The sequence below is a fragment of the Lotus japonicus genome, chromosome 5, assembly GCF_012489685.1.
Source record: "Lotus japonicus ecotype B-129 chromosome 5, LjGifu_v1.2".
In the NCBI taxonomy this organism is placed as follows: Eukaryota; Viridiplantae; Streptophyta; class Magnoliopsida; order Fabales; family Fabaceae; genus Lotus; species Lotus japonicus.
In genome coordinates, this window is record NC_080045.1 from 25,885,756 (window position 1) to 25,902,238 (window position 16,483).

At 44.7% G+C, this 16,483-nt stretch overlaps 2 protein-coding genes and 1 non-coding gene across 3 annotated transcripts; 1 reads left to right on the forward strand and 2 right to left on the reverse strand.

Annotated features, from left to right (window-relative positions):
- Positions 1-4,869: 4,869 nt before the first annotated feature.
- On the reverse strand, positions 4,870-6,494 carry LOC130720082 (NADH-ubiquinone oxidoreductase chain 6). Its single transcript, XM_057570685.1, has one exon. It carries the CDS (start codon positions 5,513-5,515, stop codon positions 4,898-4,900), a length of 618 nt encoding a protein of 205 aa, XP_057426668.1. The 5' UTR covers positions 5,516-6,494; the 3' UTR covers positions 4,870-4,897.
- Positions 6,495-11,711: 5,217 nt separating this feature from the next.
- Positions 11,712-11,783, reverse strand: TRNAE-UUC (transfer RNA glutamic acid (anticodon UUC)). Its single transcript has one exon. It is a non-coding gene; the product is annotated as a tRNA-Glu (tRNA).
- Positions 11,784-14,838: 3,055 nt separating this feature from the next.
- Positions 14,839-16,247, forward strand: LOC130720871 (NADH-ubiquinone oxidoreductase chain 1). The gene has a single exon (XM_057571573.1). It carries the CDS (start codon positions 15,757-15,759, stop codon positions 16,054-16,056), a length of 300 nt encoding a protein of 99 aa, XP_057427556.1. The 5' UTR covers positions 14,839-15,756; the 3' UTR covers positions 16,057-16,247.
- Positions 16,248-16,483: the final 236 nt, after the last annotated feature.

The following is a 16,483-nucleotide window of genomic DNA, read 5'->3' on the forward strand; positions in this document are numbered from 1 at the left end:
GCCTCACAAAGCCGTTCCTGCTTTCTATACGCAATACGTCGTCTAGCCCCTCGTAGACAAGACAATTGCTAGCCTGAAAGTTGCTTGATACTAAGTCTATCTTCATTCCCATCCTGACATGCTGAGGCTGCCAGTGCATTGTATCTAACCACACTGTGGCAAATCGATACAAGTTGCTAAACAGCTTACTATACCATACAAAGGCATATCCGGCTGTTCTCGAATCCCCTGCTATTGAATATGAGTAACTATCCAATTCCATAACAGAAAGAGATGGGACTAGAGCTTTTGGCTTTCTTCCTTCACTTAAATCAAGGATCTTAGATCTTGCCGCTGTGATCTTTTCTCTTGTTTCAGAAGCTGGGATTGGGCCGGCTTTCCTTTCTTATCTTAACCAGGCTCAAGGGAAGTTAGAAGTCAAAGAAGCCTTGGTGCCTAGCGAAAGTACGAATTGGATGATCGGGCCGAGACAAAACCTAAATGTTAAGGTATGGCAGCTGATAGCTAGAAAGATTCTGTCTCGCGATCTGGAAAGATCTGCTTTGAAAGGACCAGGAAAAAAGAAAAGAGACGAGTTCAGACAGACTTGAGACTGAAAACTGTCCCTCCGAAAGTCGGATAAGCATTACAAGTCAAGACCAGGTTCTGGGGAACCTTAAACTACTAGTGTCTTAGCCGGACGCCTTCTTCCTCCTAGTTCAGACCGACTTTCTCCTTTTCCGGACAGTTCCTCTATTAGTGAAGCTTCGGGGGAAGCATAACTAGCTAGAACACCTGACTTGAGATAAGCCGTTGACGCACTTAGACCCGCTCCTCATCTTCTTGAGACTGATTCTTGGACTTATGAAAGTCTCCCAACCGATAGGAAGAAGCGGAAAGGCAGTTTCCAAGCCTCACAGCCGAGTCTTTTCTACCAGCCTTTGATCGACTCTGGCAACGCTAACTGTAAGAAGTTTGACTGAGTGACCAGGATGTGTAATAGCTTTCTCGATGAGAGGACCTTTACTTTTTGTTTTTATTATTTCTTGTTGTTAAGATTTCCTGTCTCGCTTATGTAAGCATTTCGGGTTCAACGAGTAGGGTATCGGCTTTGGAGTTTAGCTAGATTAGCAGTTCGGGCAGGTCAAAGGGGATCATCTGGGGAGAATCGAGAGGGACCTAAGCGGGGCCGATGAGTGATACGAACAAAGGGGTTCCATAATGTTCAGGACCATCGATTCTTCGGACGTCAGCTGATAGGATATTAGACAGTAGGGAACCGAAGCACAGAAAGAGCTAGGAAAGTCAGTAGCAGAACCCCAAAAACCAATTGTTTCAAATTCAACTTGCAACTACATAGAACACCGCCCACTGGACACCAAGCCAAACTCACCAGAGAGGTAGTTCACACCAACTCACTTCGATTAACCCGGACTTAACGGATGCAGCCTTTCCGGTTAACCTATTTATTAGCTGCGCCCAATCATTATTGCGACATTTTTTGTTCTTGCTGCTGTGATAATAAGGAATTGGATTCCCCTTATATATAAAGAAAAACTAGCCTTAGTTTTAGTTAAAGGGTTGCTCTCCAAATTTCTTATATCAGCAGGGTTTGGGGTGTATTTTCAGTGAAAGATCAAATCGTATCAAATCGTTCGGTTTGAGGGAAGCAATCCGATATTCTTATATGCGGGACATGCGATTTATTTTATGCTTGTGTGGTATGATCGGATTTTCGGTTTGGTGGGCTGTTGCGCCCGACCCTTTGCTGAATATACCTATATCAGTGTACTTACATGATCCAGGTCTTATACTAAAACTCTTTCGCGATACGTTTGTTAATCATATATGTAGTGTTCACCCTAATGTTGTAACCCATGCTCTTGCGGTGAACCTACTAAGAATATGGTCAGAGAGATTATTGATGAGCATATATCTTATGATCCGCTCGGGTGAAATAGCCGTAGAGCTAAGGTACTAACCCTTTCTACTTTGATAGCATCCATTATCATATGTATTGCACTAGCTGAATCCGTATCGCCGGAGGGTGTATATGTTAATCTGTTGTAATGGATTGAGTTATGTTAATAGATATCAACTACGCGGGTATAGTAAGAAGGCTGAGGTTCGATAGTAGCTATTCTGATTTCAGGCTCCCATTCATATTATAACATGATGAAGGAATATTCACTATCAGAGCTAAAGAATTAGCTACTCTATATCTAACTAAAACAACGAGGGAAGTATTCAACTCCACTACTAGTCAAGAAGTAAGAGAACTAACTATAGAGATTGCGCAACAAAGGATGATAGGGATCGACCCTCCTATGAGGACTCTCTTAGTACACTTTATGAGGAATAAGAGAATAAGGTATTCTTTAAGAAGGCCATCAAAGGAGCATCTAAGACAACAATCATTACACCTCTCTTATTTCAGTTGAGAAAGATTGAACATCTTCAAATATAGAGAGCATCCAGTCTTCACGAAAAGAGCGAGGGTTACAACAACCCTTCCGGTACAGGCTTTACCTTAATCAAAAGGTATGATAGTCAACTTACCCGAGAGTCGCTCACTCTACGACTTTCTGTTGTCGGTAACTGGTCTTGACCTTTTGCTTGGCATGTTGTTGGAATAGGCTGTGAAGCCAGATAGTGAAGTTCGAAGGAGGAAGAAAGCTAATAACTCTTTCTTTATCACCGTAAGTAGCAATAGACCGATCTTAGCCCTTTGACTCTTCTTGAACTGGATTCCACTCTAAGGGAAGTGAGCCGAGGAAAGGCAGTGAAGGTTCCACTCCGGGTGAAAGCCCTGGGTTGCGTAGAGAAAGGATAATGGAAGTGGTAAGGCAACGGGAACACCAACACCAACCGATCAGCTCCACGGAACAGATTGGACAAACCAACCATAACGCAACGCTCAAACAACGACAGCTTCCATTTAGGTTGCCGGATAAGATATTAGATATTTATTGTCTTTAAGCTGGCTAGCCGTAGAACACATTCTATAAAGGCTGGAAAGACCAGCGGGATATAGGATCTTGGAACCAACAAACAAAACCAAACAAACCGTAGCTCGCTCCTTCTTCCTTCGACAATGATTCCGCTTCCGGGGAATAAAGGAACCTAGCTATTTTGATTTGTCTTATCCGCTTTGTCGGGTGCGCTCTCTCTTCTGTCTCTTACTGGCTGGCGGCGGATCGAGGGGAGTGAGAGGACAGACAAGCATACCGAGGTCTTAGCAACTCTATCAAGTAAGAAAATCCTTACAGGTAAGAAGATAACCTCAACATCAACAGGCTAATCTAGACTGAAAGGAGAAGCGGAGAGAACTGGGCACTCTCTAATGTCAGGGAGTTTCAAGTTCAAGAAGCGGAGCTTTAGCGAGGCCTCGCCGATTGAGAGGAAAAAGACTGTTAAACAAACCTGCCTGGCCTTGATTCCAATCTCTTTCAAAGAAATTCAAAGAAGTTTCAGTGAAAGAGATTGGAATCAAGAAGTCAGTCCCAGTAGATAGAGTCAGGGAAGGGTATGGGTAAGGCAAGTGAAAACCATTGAGTCATTCCCCGCCTTGTATCTGTAAGCCATTGAGTCTAGCTCCTAGAGAACGGGTAAGAAGGAATAAGAAGTTAGAAGTAGTGTCAATCGGCGGCTTTCCCTCCGGCGTGAAAGACGAAGCGCAGAAATTCTTTGATTCGTTCGAGCGACGACCGCTAACGAAGAGCCGCTTTCACCTTTCTTTGAAAGAGGGGGTTAGAGCCTAATCTAATATGCCCATTTTGAAAGAGGGCATGTGTCATAAATATTGCATCGACGTTTATAGAGACTGAATCAATATCATATCAGACAGGTAAGGAGGAATGCAAGAGAATAAGAAGAGTAGCTGTTAGAGAATAGCTTGCTAGTCTTTTCGACGAATAGGTTGCACGTGGATATCTTACCTATGGATCTGACCTTTCCTTTCTCTTTCTATTTGTTGAATAGTGGAGCGTGTAGGTTTTATCCAGTGAAGCAATGCAAGACTGAATCCCATCCGGAGAGTTCGCTTCGATCCATGTACTCTGTTCTGTACACTACTGATTTTCCTACTTGCAAACCTCTAACCAAGGCTTGCTCCCTAGGATCTAGTCCAGATAATCTATCTATGATCTTTCCCCTAAAGCTAGGAGGGCGCTAAAGCCCTTCGCTTCGCCCCTTCTCCTTCGATCCAAGCCACAAGGCAAAAGGCAAGCTGACTTAGAGGCTGAATGCCTACTTTCTGAATAAAAGAATTGACCAAAGGCTATTCATCTAGCTATCGAGTCACCCTAACGGAGAACTCTAACTGAACTTTCTGCTTTCTTCCTTGATGGCTGAAGGAAAGACTTCATTGGTTGCTTGATGGCATTCCCCGGCCTACAGCACCGCTATGATAAATCCCAAGCCAGAGAAGAGAAAGGAATTTCACCTCTTCTAGCCCTTTCATTTAATTAAATATAATATAATTTAATTGAAATAGGGCGGCTAAAAATATCCCGTATGAAAGAACTGACTTTCTTCTTGAAAAAGGAAATCTGATTCCATAGTCAAGGCTGAGACAAATTCCGTGTTTACTTCGCGATAGCCTTAACTTGACATTCTCAAGCCATACTATCCCAATGGATTTTAAACTGACATTCTATCCTATATATCTCCGATACGATATAAGGGTTGCACTTCCGCTTATGGTAACTGAACTTGGTAACAAAAGTATTTCCCGGCAAGAATATCCTAAATTTCCTTCGGGCAAGTTCAGCTATAGTTGGGAAGGGAACGACTTTATGGGGATGCCCGTCTTGAACTTATAATTGATGTATGATAGAGCCTCCAGCATATAGGCCTATCTCGCTTTGACTCTTCTCACGAATTGGATTTGAACCAATATCTCCGGGCGACTTTCCTTTTAGTCGATCGTGAGTGGGTCTGTCGTCCGCCTCATTATAGTCCTCCTAAATTCAATAGCATTTCGTCGGAAAACATCCTGTCTTTTTACCTGAGTAGTCCTATGCATAGTCAGTACTATAGCCCCAATCATGGCAACTAATAAAATTAGACTAGGAACCAAAAACCAGACGAAATAGTAGGTATAAAGTAAATTGCCCAATGTTTCCAAATTAGTCCAACTTCGTACCTTTCCGGCATAAACCGTATATCTCAGAGAGGTCGTATTTCTTTGGGTTGGTAGTAATGGAATGGTTTCATTATCTAAAATGAAGAACATTTCCCACCAAAGGATCAGTCCAATAATACCACTGACTGGTAAATAGCGCAATACTTCTTCGTGAATCTCCGCTATTTGAATATGGAACATCATAACAACGAATAGGAATGAAACGGCTATAGCTCCTATATGAACTACTGGGAAGATCATAGCGGAGAAGTCGAGACCTAACAAAAGAAGTAAACTTGAAGTGTCGCGAAAGACTGGGATGGGAAACAAAACGGAATGTACCGGATTTTTAGCACGTGCAACCATCAAACCAGAGACCAAAGCAGGGCTCGACAAAACAGAAAGTATCATGGTACCCTTAGTCCAAAAAGCCTTCCCTGAAATGGAACTTTCATGCTGGAGCAAGAACTAGCATGAAAGTCGATCTATTACGACCAGCGCGGTTGTTCGTATTTCATTTTCTTCTTCCAAGCCTTACATGCAATGCACTAAGTTACTTATATCCACAGACGGTAAGGGCTATTCTAAAATGCCCATTCCTGTATCTCTTTGGTCAGCCTCTGGTTTTAGCTATGTCGCCAGTGCAGTAGGGAGACCGCTGACTTCATGAAATTCTGTCTGATACTGCGCGAGCAGCACTTGGAAAGCATTATACAATATGTGATTTGTATAGCTATGTTCGCTTTCCTGGAGCTGCTCGCGTATGTCCCTGCTAATGGAGAATATAGCTTTCCCCTTCAACGTCTCCAGGGGATGGTCAGAAAGGCGATAGGTAGAAATCTTCTGAAGAAAGACGGGGGTCATAAAATCCGCGTAAGTGTCTTCCCTAAGCGCACGTCCCTCCGGATAGAAAAGAAAGCCCCGAATCTGATGTCTTCTTTCAAAGACAACTTGAGGGGAACACCCGTCCTCCACAAGTGCGGCTTCGATATGCTTTTCAATGTGGAGTTGAGTGCGAACAAAGGAGTCCAGAATTGTATCCGTATAAGCTACACCCCACCAATTAGTCCGCAATCGAGCAGCGAGCTCTGCTCGCCGGGTGTTCTCATCGAGAAGCGGAGGCTCTTCGGGAATCACAGGCTGCTGATTCACGCTCGCTTCGCTGGATTCGTTTGAAGATGGCATCGATTCTAACAACACACGTTCTTCGAAACTTCTCCAGCCCGAGGTCGATGCGCCTGATGGCACGTTGGAGGGTTGCTCCGCTGCAGGATTGGCAGCAGGTTGACCTCCTGCTGGATCCTGCATGTGCAAGGTATACCCCCCCAGGCCCGAAACCAGACAAAGAAGAATCATTACGGGACCGAGACATTCCCAACCCACAAGCCGAAAAAGAGCGCGAAGGCCAGTCTGTCAGAGGGCACTCTGGATCTTAAGGAAACTAAAACCCAACCAATCGAAACAGAAAGAAAGACACAAGAGAACCGGTGTAAGGATGATGCAAGGGATGATTAATCGACGAAATGTAGACTTAAGATGAGGAGATAACGGGCGAAGGAGATTCATTAGACCAGAAAATTTGTTAAATAGCATAGCACAATGAAATTTATGAGATAAATGAAAATATTTAAGAAAATGAGGAAGAGACACCAAAACCACGCGAAAGTAGAACCGTGGGAATTTGGATTGAAATTATCTAGGTACCAAAGGCCGATGAAACGGTGTCAAATGAGTTGATACCTTCGCCCACCGCAACTCTTGCTGCTTAAAGAAAGGTTTATTTACCTGCCTCCGCCTCTCCCGATGAAACCTTCTTTGCCGACGGAGGGAGCTTCCAAGAGCTGAGAGGATAAAGGATTTTCTACTAATTTTCTTCCCCTACTATACTATTCTATGCCAATTGCTTCTGTCCATTCTTCCTCTGCTTTTCCTTATCCTGCAATTGGATGCGCTATCCGGTCCAGTCCAACTGATCTACGAGGGTCGGGTGCTTGCTTCATCCAGTTAAAGGCATGTAGCTCCTTTGGCGGGGCTAAGAGGGTAGAGTGTTCCGCTCCTCTTCAAATCAAAGGTTCGGATGGAGCTAGCGACCACCACAGCTTATCCTCTTCTTTATTCCTTAATATGTATGGGCTTTTTCAAATTTTTCTGCTTCATTTATCGCTTAGTCCTCTTTCTCTCTTGGGATTACTAGCGACCACGGCTAGTGACCACCGAGGCTTCTACATAGTGTTCTTCTTCTTCCTCAAAGGGCTTGAGGTTTCCAGGTGCTATGACATCCACCCTGTTTTCTAAATACTTGAGAGACTGGTGACAAATAGAAGCTATAGCCTGATGCTGATGTAACCAATTCCTTCCTCTCAAAAGGTAGTATGAAGGAGCTTCATCTATCACATGAAATGTGCTTTCCCTTGTCGACTTGCCAGTGAGTGGAGAGTTTGACCTTTATTTTCCCAATCTTATTTGGGAAGAATCATTGAAGCCATGTATGATCAATTTCTTGGAGGACAAATGCTGACGAGTAAGGTTTTATACTGCACTGTGGGTAATGCCTTCTTCAGTTAGGCAGACAGCCTGTGGCCTCTTCTATTGACCGCCCCTTCTTTCTTTCCTTTTGCGCAAAAATTCCTTTCTTTTTTCTATTTAGCTTCTGCCACACATTTGACACTGACACCTGGGCTCCACCCGAGGATCACCCAGACGCACGAGCACAGATTGACTGGTGTACACTATCTGCACATCGCGGGACTTAGGCCTTTGCATGCAGCACCTGTCTTCCGCAGGTCTAGAGTAGCACAACTGAAGCAAAACCTTTCCATCTTTTCGGCAATACGCGCCCGGGAGAGAGAGACATCTCTCGTTATTGCTGCCTTTCTTACTACTTGGACACAGTCGTCTACGTAAAGGTCTGCACTCAGGAGAGATGCAGTCCCCCATGTATGACATCTTGGAGCCTTCACTGATGAATGTGAAGATGAAAGCACAAGAGACTAGCACCCTTTCTCAACCTAAGAAGCTTGCATCTAGGATTCAGACTAGCCCACAATCTCAAAGCAATTCCTCCTATCAGAGTCAACCCATGTCACAAAGCAATCCCTTTCATAAAAGAGAGACCATCAAGAGTTCAGCACTACCAGACTACGGCCTCCACTCAGACAGGTCTAGAGGCGAATTCGCAGTTTCAGCAGCAATCAGCTTCAACCGCAACAACCTCAAAGAGCCTCAGGCGTAAGAGCAGGTTCAACCAGCGCCGCTACAGCATTCTTAGGTGAGACCTGAAAAATCTCCCTTTCCGCTAGGTCAGTCTCAGTAATACCTACAGCCTCTACCTCAACTTCAGGGGTCAGTCAATACCTGGCAAGCCCCTGCTCAACCTTACCAAGATCTTCAACCTTCTATCCAAATCATCCCGCTAGTAGCCCCTCAGCCTACGCAATTAACTCCTCAAGACAAGAAAGCAACCTATCAACAACCAAGTAGCTCAACCATCTCCGGTAGCTAATCCTACCCAGACCGTAGCACCTCAGACCACTCAACCTCAGGGCCCAGATAACTGTGTCCGACTTGAAGAGGATGATTAGGGACCTCATTCAAGAGCCTACGCCTCTGACCCTCTCTCTCAAAGAGATGTGTCATTGTCTTCATCTTGCCGACCCTAAGGTACTTCATGTTGAATGAAAAGATTGGATTAGTCTTTCTCTTTCTGTACCCACCCCCGTTTGAGAGTGATTAAATATCAATAGGGAGACCTCCAAATAAGGAAGTTGCTCCTTTGAAAAGCCTTTTTCTTCTAATTTTTTGGGCAAGAATCAATCTCGGTTTAAGAGTTCACCCAATTGGGACATCCATTCAGAACCTGAAACCATTACCAACGAAAAAGAAGGTCTTAGAAAGGGGCTTCGATATATATATTAGTGTTAAAAAAAAAGAAGGATGCAGCGAGCCTGTTAAGCTGCGATTGAGCTTAACTTAAGTCTTTCCAAAAAAAGGGGTCACTTTATTGATAAGTTCCCATAAGAATACCTTTATCATCGATAATTTACAACAACTTCAACTGATGCCCACACCAAACGAGAGAACTCAGTTGGCTTAGGATTCGTAATGATCTGGAACATCGGTTCCAGTCTTCTTTACCGGCCCAATTCCTTCCTTGGCTGTTATTTGCATATAACTTAATGCTACTGGGCATGCCCGTCGGTGGATTCGCACTTCTCTTGGTGGAGTAACTTGCTTACAGTACACAGGGCGTCGTCAGTCGTGAATCCGATATATGCCTATATAATGATATGGAAAGGGATTGTCAAGTGGAAAAAGACCATTCGATTCCCCTCTCCCGTTGGTCGAGTTACTTCATACCTTGACCGGATCACATAGCGTTAGCGGAGTGGTAAACTTCGCAGCAGGACCAGCAAGCTTTTGGACATTGAATGTACACTCGAGGAGGACTGAACAGATGTAGAGGATCCTGACAAACGTCGGGGAAATCACACCTTGAAGAGTTGACATCATCTTCAATTCTTTTGCTTACGCATAAGAATTGAAGATGATAAAGGGGCATATAGGGTACTAGTTCTTCAATCATATCTGCACAAAATTCTGCCTTTCTTTTATGGGCACTCAAAAGTCAAGTGACCTTTCTTCTTGCATTGAAGGACCAACACTATATGTTTTTCAGGTTGTTCTGCACTCAGTGCTTTTTCTTCTTTTGAAACATATTATTTTGCGCAGCATTAGTCTTTTCTTTTCAGACTGCTGTTCAAATCTCTTTTCAGCTTCTGCCTAAATAAAATGGTCAGATCAATCATAGTTAAAGGAGGAGTTTCACGGGAGAGAGTGGTTGTCAAAGACTCAAACGACTTCAGCAGACTTCCCGGTCACTAATCACGATCAGTCATTTTGACTCTAACTGCTCAAAATTATTTGAGAATATTCTCCATCTTGTCGGACGTGCTGAGACACGCTCGTCCCCTCTTGCATCTTGCTTGGAAAAAACCGTTGCCGAAGAAACTTCATGTTTACCATTGTCACTGACTCATACATTCTCTGTGGAGTCTCCCAGATTTATCATGCAGACTTAATGTCTCCCACTGAAACTAGTACCTTATCCTTGACCACCATTAGCACAGCTTCGAAGAACCTCTTTTTTTTACTGTCCACAACTATAGATGCTGCTGTTCATTTCTTTTTTTTTGTTTGGCTACAACGGGTACGCTCTCTAGAAGATTAGCTCGGGGCTGTTCACTTTCACTTGGTCGCCTGGTATCTTTGAAACCTCTTTGCTTGCGGAGGCAGGAGTGCGTCTGAGCGAGCGCTTCGCGAAAGAATCGTGTGGCGCGCGGTGAAAGGTTTCCCGTTGGGGTTTCCGGCCCCCTGGTCTTCACCTAATTGTGGAAGAGGGGAGGTGCTTTGAGTATAAACTCTCTCTCGTGCCTTTCTTCAGCTTGTTCCTGTTCGTCTATTCGGGACGGGGCAGGCAGCCCACATACATGAAGAGAAGAAGAGAGGAGAGGGGGTTCCCTGAGATTAAGGTGTCAGGGCGGTCGAAGAAGGCCACAAGTGGAAGCAACCGATGCTTTGGTCATTCAGTTGACTCCGCCAGTCCGTGCTCGCTGTCATGCTGGCAAAAGCAGGGCTTTCGGCCTTACCTACTATTGGATTTGAACCAATGACTCTCGCCGTATGAAAGCGATACTCTAACCGCTGAGTCAAGTAGGTCAAGCTGAGTCAAGTCAGAGAAAATAGACCCCTATAATATAAGTAAGAAAGAGAAAGCGTTATCACTATACGAAATATCGGCCTATTCACTCAGCTAGGGAATAAGACTAACCTAATTTCCCTATTCACTGAACCCAAGACTAAGGGCAAAGATAACTCCCTTTGCTCCCTTCCTTCAACTTATAGGATGGAACCCGGACTCCTAACTAAACCCTCTTCCGATTGATTGTCTCGATTTCACTGCCGTCGGTTGGCCACCATGCCTACTTCTTAAACCCCTTCGTACTGCAATCCAATCAATCGATCGATCAAGAGTCCCATCTCTTTTCTTTGGGCCGGTAGCTAAAAGAAAGTCCTCGCCTTCTCTTGAACAAGGGAAGGGCAGCATAGCATTAGCTTCAATTGAACAAGCTCAACCTTGAAAAAGAAAGGTGGTAGGCCGAAGAACCGTTGAACGCTTCAACGTCGGCCACTTAAGAAGGCGAAGGCTGGGCAAGGGACCCGGCCAACGTCACTGCTTACTGCCATGGTTTAAGCTTTAGGCTCCATAGACGGAACTTTTTTTTAGGTATTAGGGAGGGGAGGACACCACTCAGCACCTAAGGTGGGGTTCAATGCCTAACAAAAACGGCCAAAACAAAAAAAAGAGATGTATGGCTGAGGGGAGGAGAGAAAGAACGCATGCATGGGGATTCTGTCTGTCGGAGGTTCGATAATCTATGATAGGACATCTAAGGCTAAGGAAGAATGAAAGGAAGTCCATTACTGAGAGAAGTGGTGATCTCGTCTTGCTTGCTGGGAGAGAGAAAGCTTCCGGACCACCTTTTCCAGCCAGATAGCGAGCGATCACTCAGCAATGAACACTAACTGAAAGCGGCCGAAAAAGAGTAGCCATCCCTTACGGGAATCGAACCCGTGTCTTCGACATGAAAAGACGATGTCCTAACCACTGGACGAAAGGGACCAAAAAGCCATTCTTCATATACCTCAGCTCCGAGAATAGAAGTGGTTCGTTTTGTTTCTATACGCAATTCAAGATTTCGTTTGTGTTCTGGCGATTTCTGATGTGAATTCATTCGGCGGGTCGTCCCCCCTTCCTACGGGTTCCCCCACCAGAGCCCGCTTACGGCACGCATGACGCATGGTTACAACCTTTGCCTTAGCGTACAGCTACTTCTATAGAAAGCATGAACCACCTCGATCGATGGTTCATGGTTCTACGTAATTAGTAGGATCGAGTTTCTACTCCAATCTAAGGTTGTTTTTAGGGTTGTGAACTCAAGAGTACCGGTACGAGTTCTTTGAGTAAGGAACTGGTAGCTTTTACTTATGTCAATGAGTGAGAACAGTAGTAGTAGATTGAGTTAAAGAGTTTGATCTTCCCCCCAAAAGGGATATAGAGGGGTAAGGGTCCTTTCTTTTGTTGTTGCACTGAACTAAGTAAGTGTCCTCTTCTCAGAGAGGAGGAGTTGCCTAAACCTAAAGGCTCCGTTCCTCGAGTCTAGTTAACTCGACAGCTTAACACGAATAACGCGCGAGCTTTCCTCGACTATAGCGCGAGTAGAGTCTAGCTCGACAAGAGGAACTGCTTAACTTGACAATAGCTCGACTAGGTCGCTTCGCTTCCAAAAAGAAAAATACCTCCTTTCTTGTATTAATAGTGTCTTTTTTTTTTTTTACTTGTACTTGATTGAGTACAGGTAGTAGTAGTGGAGTTGAAGAGGTCGTTATCTCCCCAGTGAAGGCTCGCTTCGTAGACTTCACGAGCAAAGAATAGATATGACTTACAATCAGGTGCCCATAAGTTTGCTGTCCTGTCTCTGCCTGTAGGTAGTAGGTCCCTGCTCTTTCCGATAAGCGGATAAGTTGAGGGGCTTGCTTCCCAAAATAAACTTCCCTTGCCTCCTCCTGGCCTTGACACTCTAGTTGTTGTAGCTCTTGTTTACTCCTTGTTTTCCTTCTTTCTCTTGTTAGGAGTTTAGAGTATGTCTAGAACGAGTGGAACGAAGTGCTTCCCTGCAGAAGCCCGAGTCCACGATCTAAAGAGGAGCCGAAGGGAGATGGCGGAGAGATTGACTTGCTTTTTACCTTTCGTATTCGGCGGAAGTCAAACTTGATATCGGTGAGCTCCGTTTGCTTCGAAAAGATGTTGTTGGGCAGTAAGCATTTGCAAGAATAGCATCCCTATGTGGGGGAAGATCGCGAAAGAGAAATATTATCAAGAGGGCCTCATGACGACGGAGACATGAGAGCCCGTATTTATGCTTTCATTCACTCGTTCCTCATGGTCAGGAGAGGGAAGATCTTAAGGCTTTCTAGTTTTTGAATCCACTTCAGAATTTTATTGTGCCCATTGATTGTATGCCGAGGGAGAGAGCGATAGAGAGAGGGGTGGTAACCTGACCTGGGACATCGATCTGGAGTTGTGGTCTCCTTCCCATCCTTGCGTATGCCTGGACCTAGAACGGAGGATCTGAACGAGAGAGTAGAGTGAAGGCCTGTAGTTGAGACAGAAGCGAGAGCTGGATCAAGGCCTTTGATAGAGTGTCCTCCTATCACTGATAATCCTTTCCTGGTCAATGAAAGAGACGAGCAAGACTTCAAGTTCCGTTATTACCGGGTGCAAGGCTGAGAAAGAAATGAATTGAAACCCGAATCAAGATCAATGCGTGAAAGAGCAAAGGATTCTACATCACAGGGTCAGGCCCCAGGGGATGAGACTCTCCGTTCTTTAATCAGATAAGGATGCTTTCCATGAATTGCTCCAGCTCTGGTGCACACCAGTTCTCTCTAGAAAGATAATGTTCACTGGAAAGCAAAGACCAGCTAAGAAAAGAGTGAGCTAATCAAGGTCGGGGCGGGTCTCCTCGGCGGGAATACCTGTCCGAAAATAAAGAGAGATCAATCACTTTGGCAAGAAGAGTGAGCGAACAAGTCTGCTTTCTTCTCCATTGATGTCGAATTCCAGTTTTTTGACCTCTGACTAAAAGGAGACAGCTAAGAGCTAGGGGCGGCGAAAGCTTCTTCCGGGAACGCTATTTCCCGGCCTGGGACAGTTGGTTGATTGGATAGGAGGGGAGATCCGCGAAGGGAGTATAAAAAAAGAAAGTAATAGGAAATAAAATGCTATTCAAAAGAATCAGACTAGCTTTCCGTACTGACAAAGACTCTTTGAGTACTACTATGTATTAATATATAACCAAAAAAGAAGGAAGAGAACGAAAGGAGAAGATAAGTCCACTTCCGGGACGGAGCCCTACGTAAATTGAAGCATAAGGAACAAGCAAAGATGCCACCGGTTAAGAGTTGGAGATTGTGCTTCATATTCTTTATGTATGTATTATCCATTCATTCGGACTTCGAACAAGCCGTCAGGTTGAATCCCGACATGGGCGAGTAGGGATTCCAGGACAGTTTCAAGCAGCTTCTTCGGGCTAGGGCATTCGATTACTCATTCGCTTTGTTACGAAAGAAGTAGCAAGGTGCGAGATGCGCAGCCTTTGATCCAATTCAGCTTCAAGGGCCTTACCATCCCGGTTAAGGAATGACAGGTCTACGTTCTGGTCTACCCGCACGTGACGGAATTGTGCATAGTCCGTATGTCATCCCGCTTCCAAAGCCCGATCTTTCTCTGTCTGGGTTCGTCTAGCTTTGCATTGCTTGCCTGGCTTAGACTGGGTTAATTTCCCCCCTTTGAAAGCCCCATACCTTAGCCCCCCAACAAGACCACAACTCAATTAAGTCCGCCTTCTGTCCTCCACTACCAAAAGACGTGGAGACCAGTTTATCTCGTCAGCTCCTTACCTAAGGTGACCTTCACGTCACTTCCTTGAACTCGCTTAAGGAAATCCCGAGCTCCAACACTCGAAAATAGTAGCTACACAACAACAAGACAATGGGGCCTACAGTCCCCCACGACTATTAATAAAGCACTGCTCTTTCCTCACATCTACCTAACCAATTCCGATTGAGCGCGTGAAAATGCAAGATGGAGGCCTTTCTGAATGAAAGGAAGATCATCCCGTCGGGAAAGAGATCGGCAATTCGCTCAGGCGGTTAGTTAATTGTAATTGAGTAGGCAGTTCTTCTCTTTGCCTTTCAGCCGGCTAGTCCGCTTATCTCTCTGTGAGCGGAGATGGTGATACAGGAAGTGTTGTGGCTTTGGTGGAAGGCTGGGAAGATCCTTGTTTGGGTTTGGTAGACTCTCTTTTAGTTTGGGACGATCTTTCCGGTTTAGGAATGAACTATGGAATTCAGTCACTCGGGTAAGAAAATAACTAACTTAAGGCATTGAAAGACGTGAACCAAATCATTTAAGCGTCCACGTATTGGCTTCGATTCTGGCAGAAGCGGGATGGCACTCTATTACGTAGATAGACAGAAGAGGGCCGGGATGGCTTGACCCAGAGAAGAATGTTGAGTTGAGGAAAAGAAGCCTTCCCAATGAAAATCTTTTCCTGTCGATGTAGTCTTTTCTTCTCTGTCCTGCTCCCCGGCGAAGCGGAAATTGAATAAGAAGAAAGCTGGTAGCGTAGATTCAGGCTACCCTAGTAGCTAGGATTCCGTCCCTCCCAGTTCACAGATGTAGTTGCGTGTAGTTCACTTTTTTCTTCGAGATTGGCTTGGTCTTAAGTGTACCGCTTGTGTAGCCTATGCGAAGCGAACAAGCAAGGGATTGAGCTGCGCGATCTTTGGAACAATGGTTCGCGCATTCGTTTTCTTGCTGGGTACAAGATCGAAAAGAATGCCCGTATGTCGAGATACAGGGTTTTTCGAGAAAAGGTCCCATCCTTCAATATCATGATTGGGTCGACCGGGCCAGATCATGAGTGAATAGAAAATCGAAAACGTACATAGCTGTTCCAGCTGAAATACTTGGAATAATTCTACCACTTCTACTAGGAGTAGCCTTTTTAGTGCTAGCTGAACGTAAAGTAATGGCTTTTGTGCAACGTCGAAAGGGTCCTGATGTAGTGGGATCGTTCGGATTGTTACAACCTCTAGCAGATGGTTTGAAATTGATTCTAAAAGAACCTATTTCACCAAGTAGTGCTAATTTCTCCCTTTTTAGAATGGCTCCAGTGGCTACATTTATGTTAAGTCTGGTCGCTCGGGCCGTTGTACCTTTTGATTATGGTATGGTATTGTCAGATTCGAACATAGGGCTACTTTATTTGTTTGCCATATCTTCGTTAGGTGTTTATGGAATTATTACAGCAGGTTGGTCTAGTAATTAGGGGGCGGCCGTTCGGTCGCCTGTGATACTAGGACCAATAGGTCAAAAATGGGTTTGTGCCGCAGGTGTTGAACGATCTACTCTACACAGGTGTGGGCTTACAGGGCTAGGGCTCATAAAGCCTTTCTTTCATTCAAAAAGAGGGCCCTGGTCGGTCACTTTTCCGGGCCGGGATCGATAGATAAGTGGAAGTAAAAAAAAAAAAGAGATCTTTCTCTTCGCACCTAAGATCAAGAGGAAGGGTAGCTTGTCAAGCTGGCCTATATAAAATATATTTTTCATTATTATAGAAAATTTTAAATATATATTTAAAGATTCACTGTCTTTTTTTTAACCGGCTGTTCTTCTTTGTCAACGCTACTAAGGACCTATGGGTGGGACTACCCTACTAATGTATTGTATAGTAGGCGAGCGAGTTAGCGAAGCCG

What these genes read in the sequence shown, in the direction of transcription:
- LOC130720082 (XM_057570685.1), bottom strand. Translation starts at nt 5,515, where the DNA reads ATGATACTTTCTGTTTTGTCGAGCCCTGCTTTGGTCTCTGGTTTGATG.
- LOC130720871 (XM_057571573.1), top strand. Translation starts at nt 15,757, where the DNA reads ATGGCTTTTGTGCAACGTCGAAAGGGTCCTGATGTAGTGGGATCGTTC.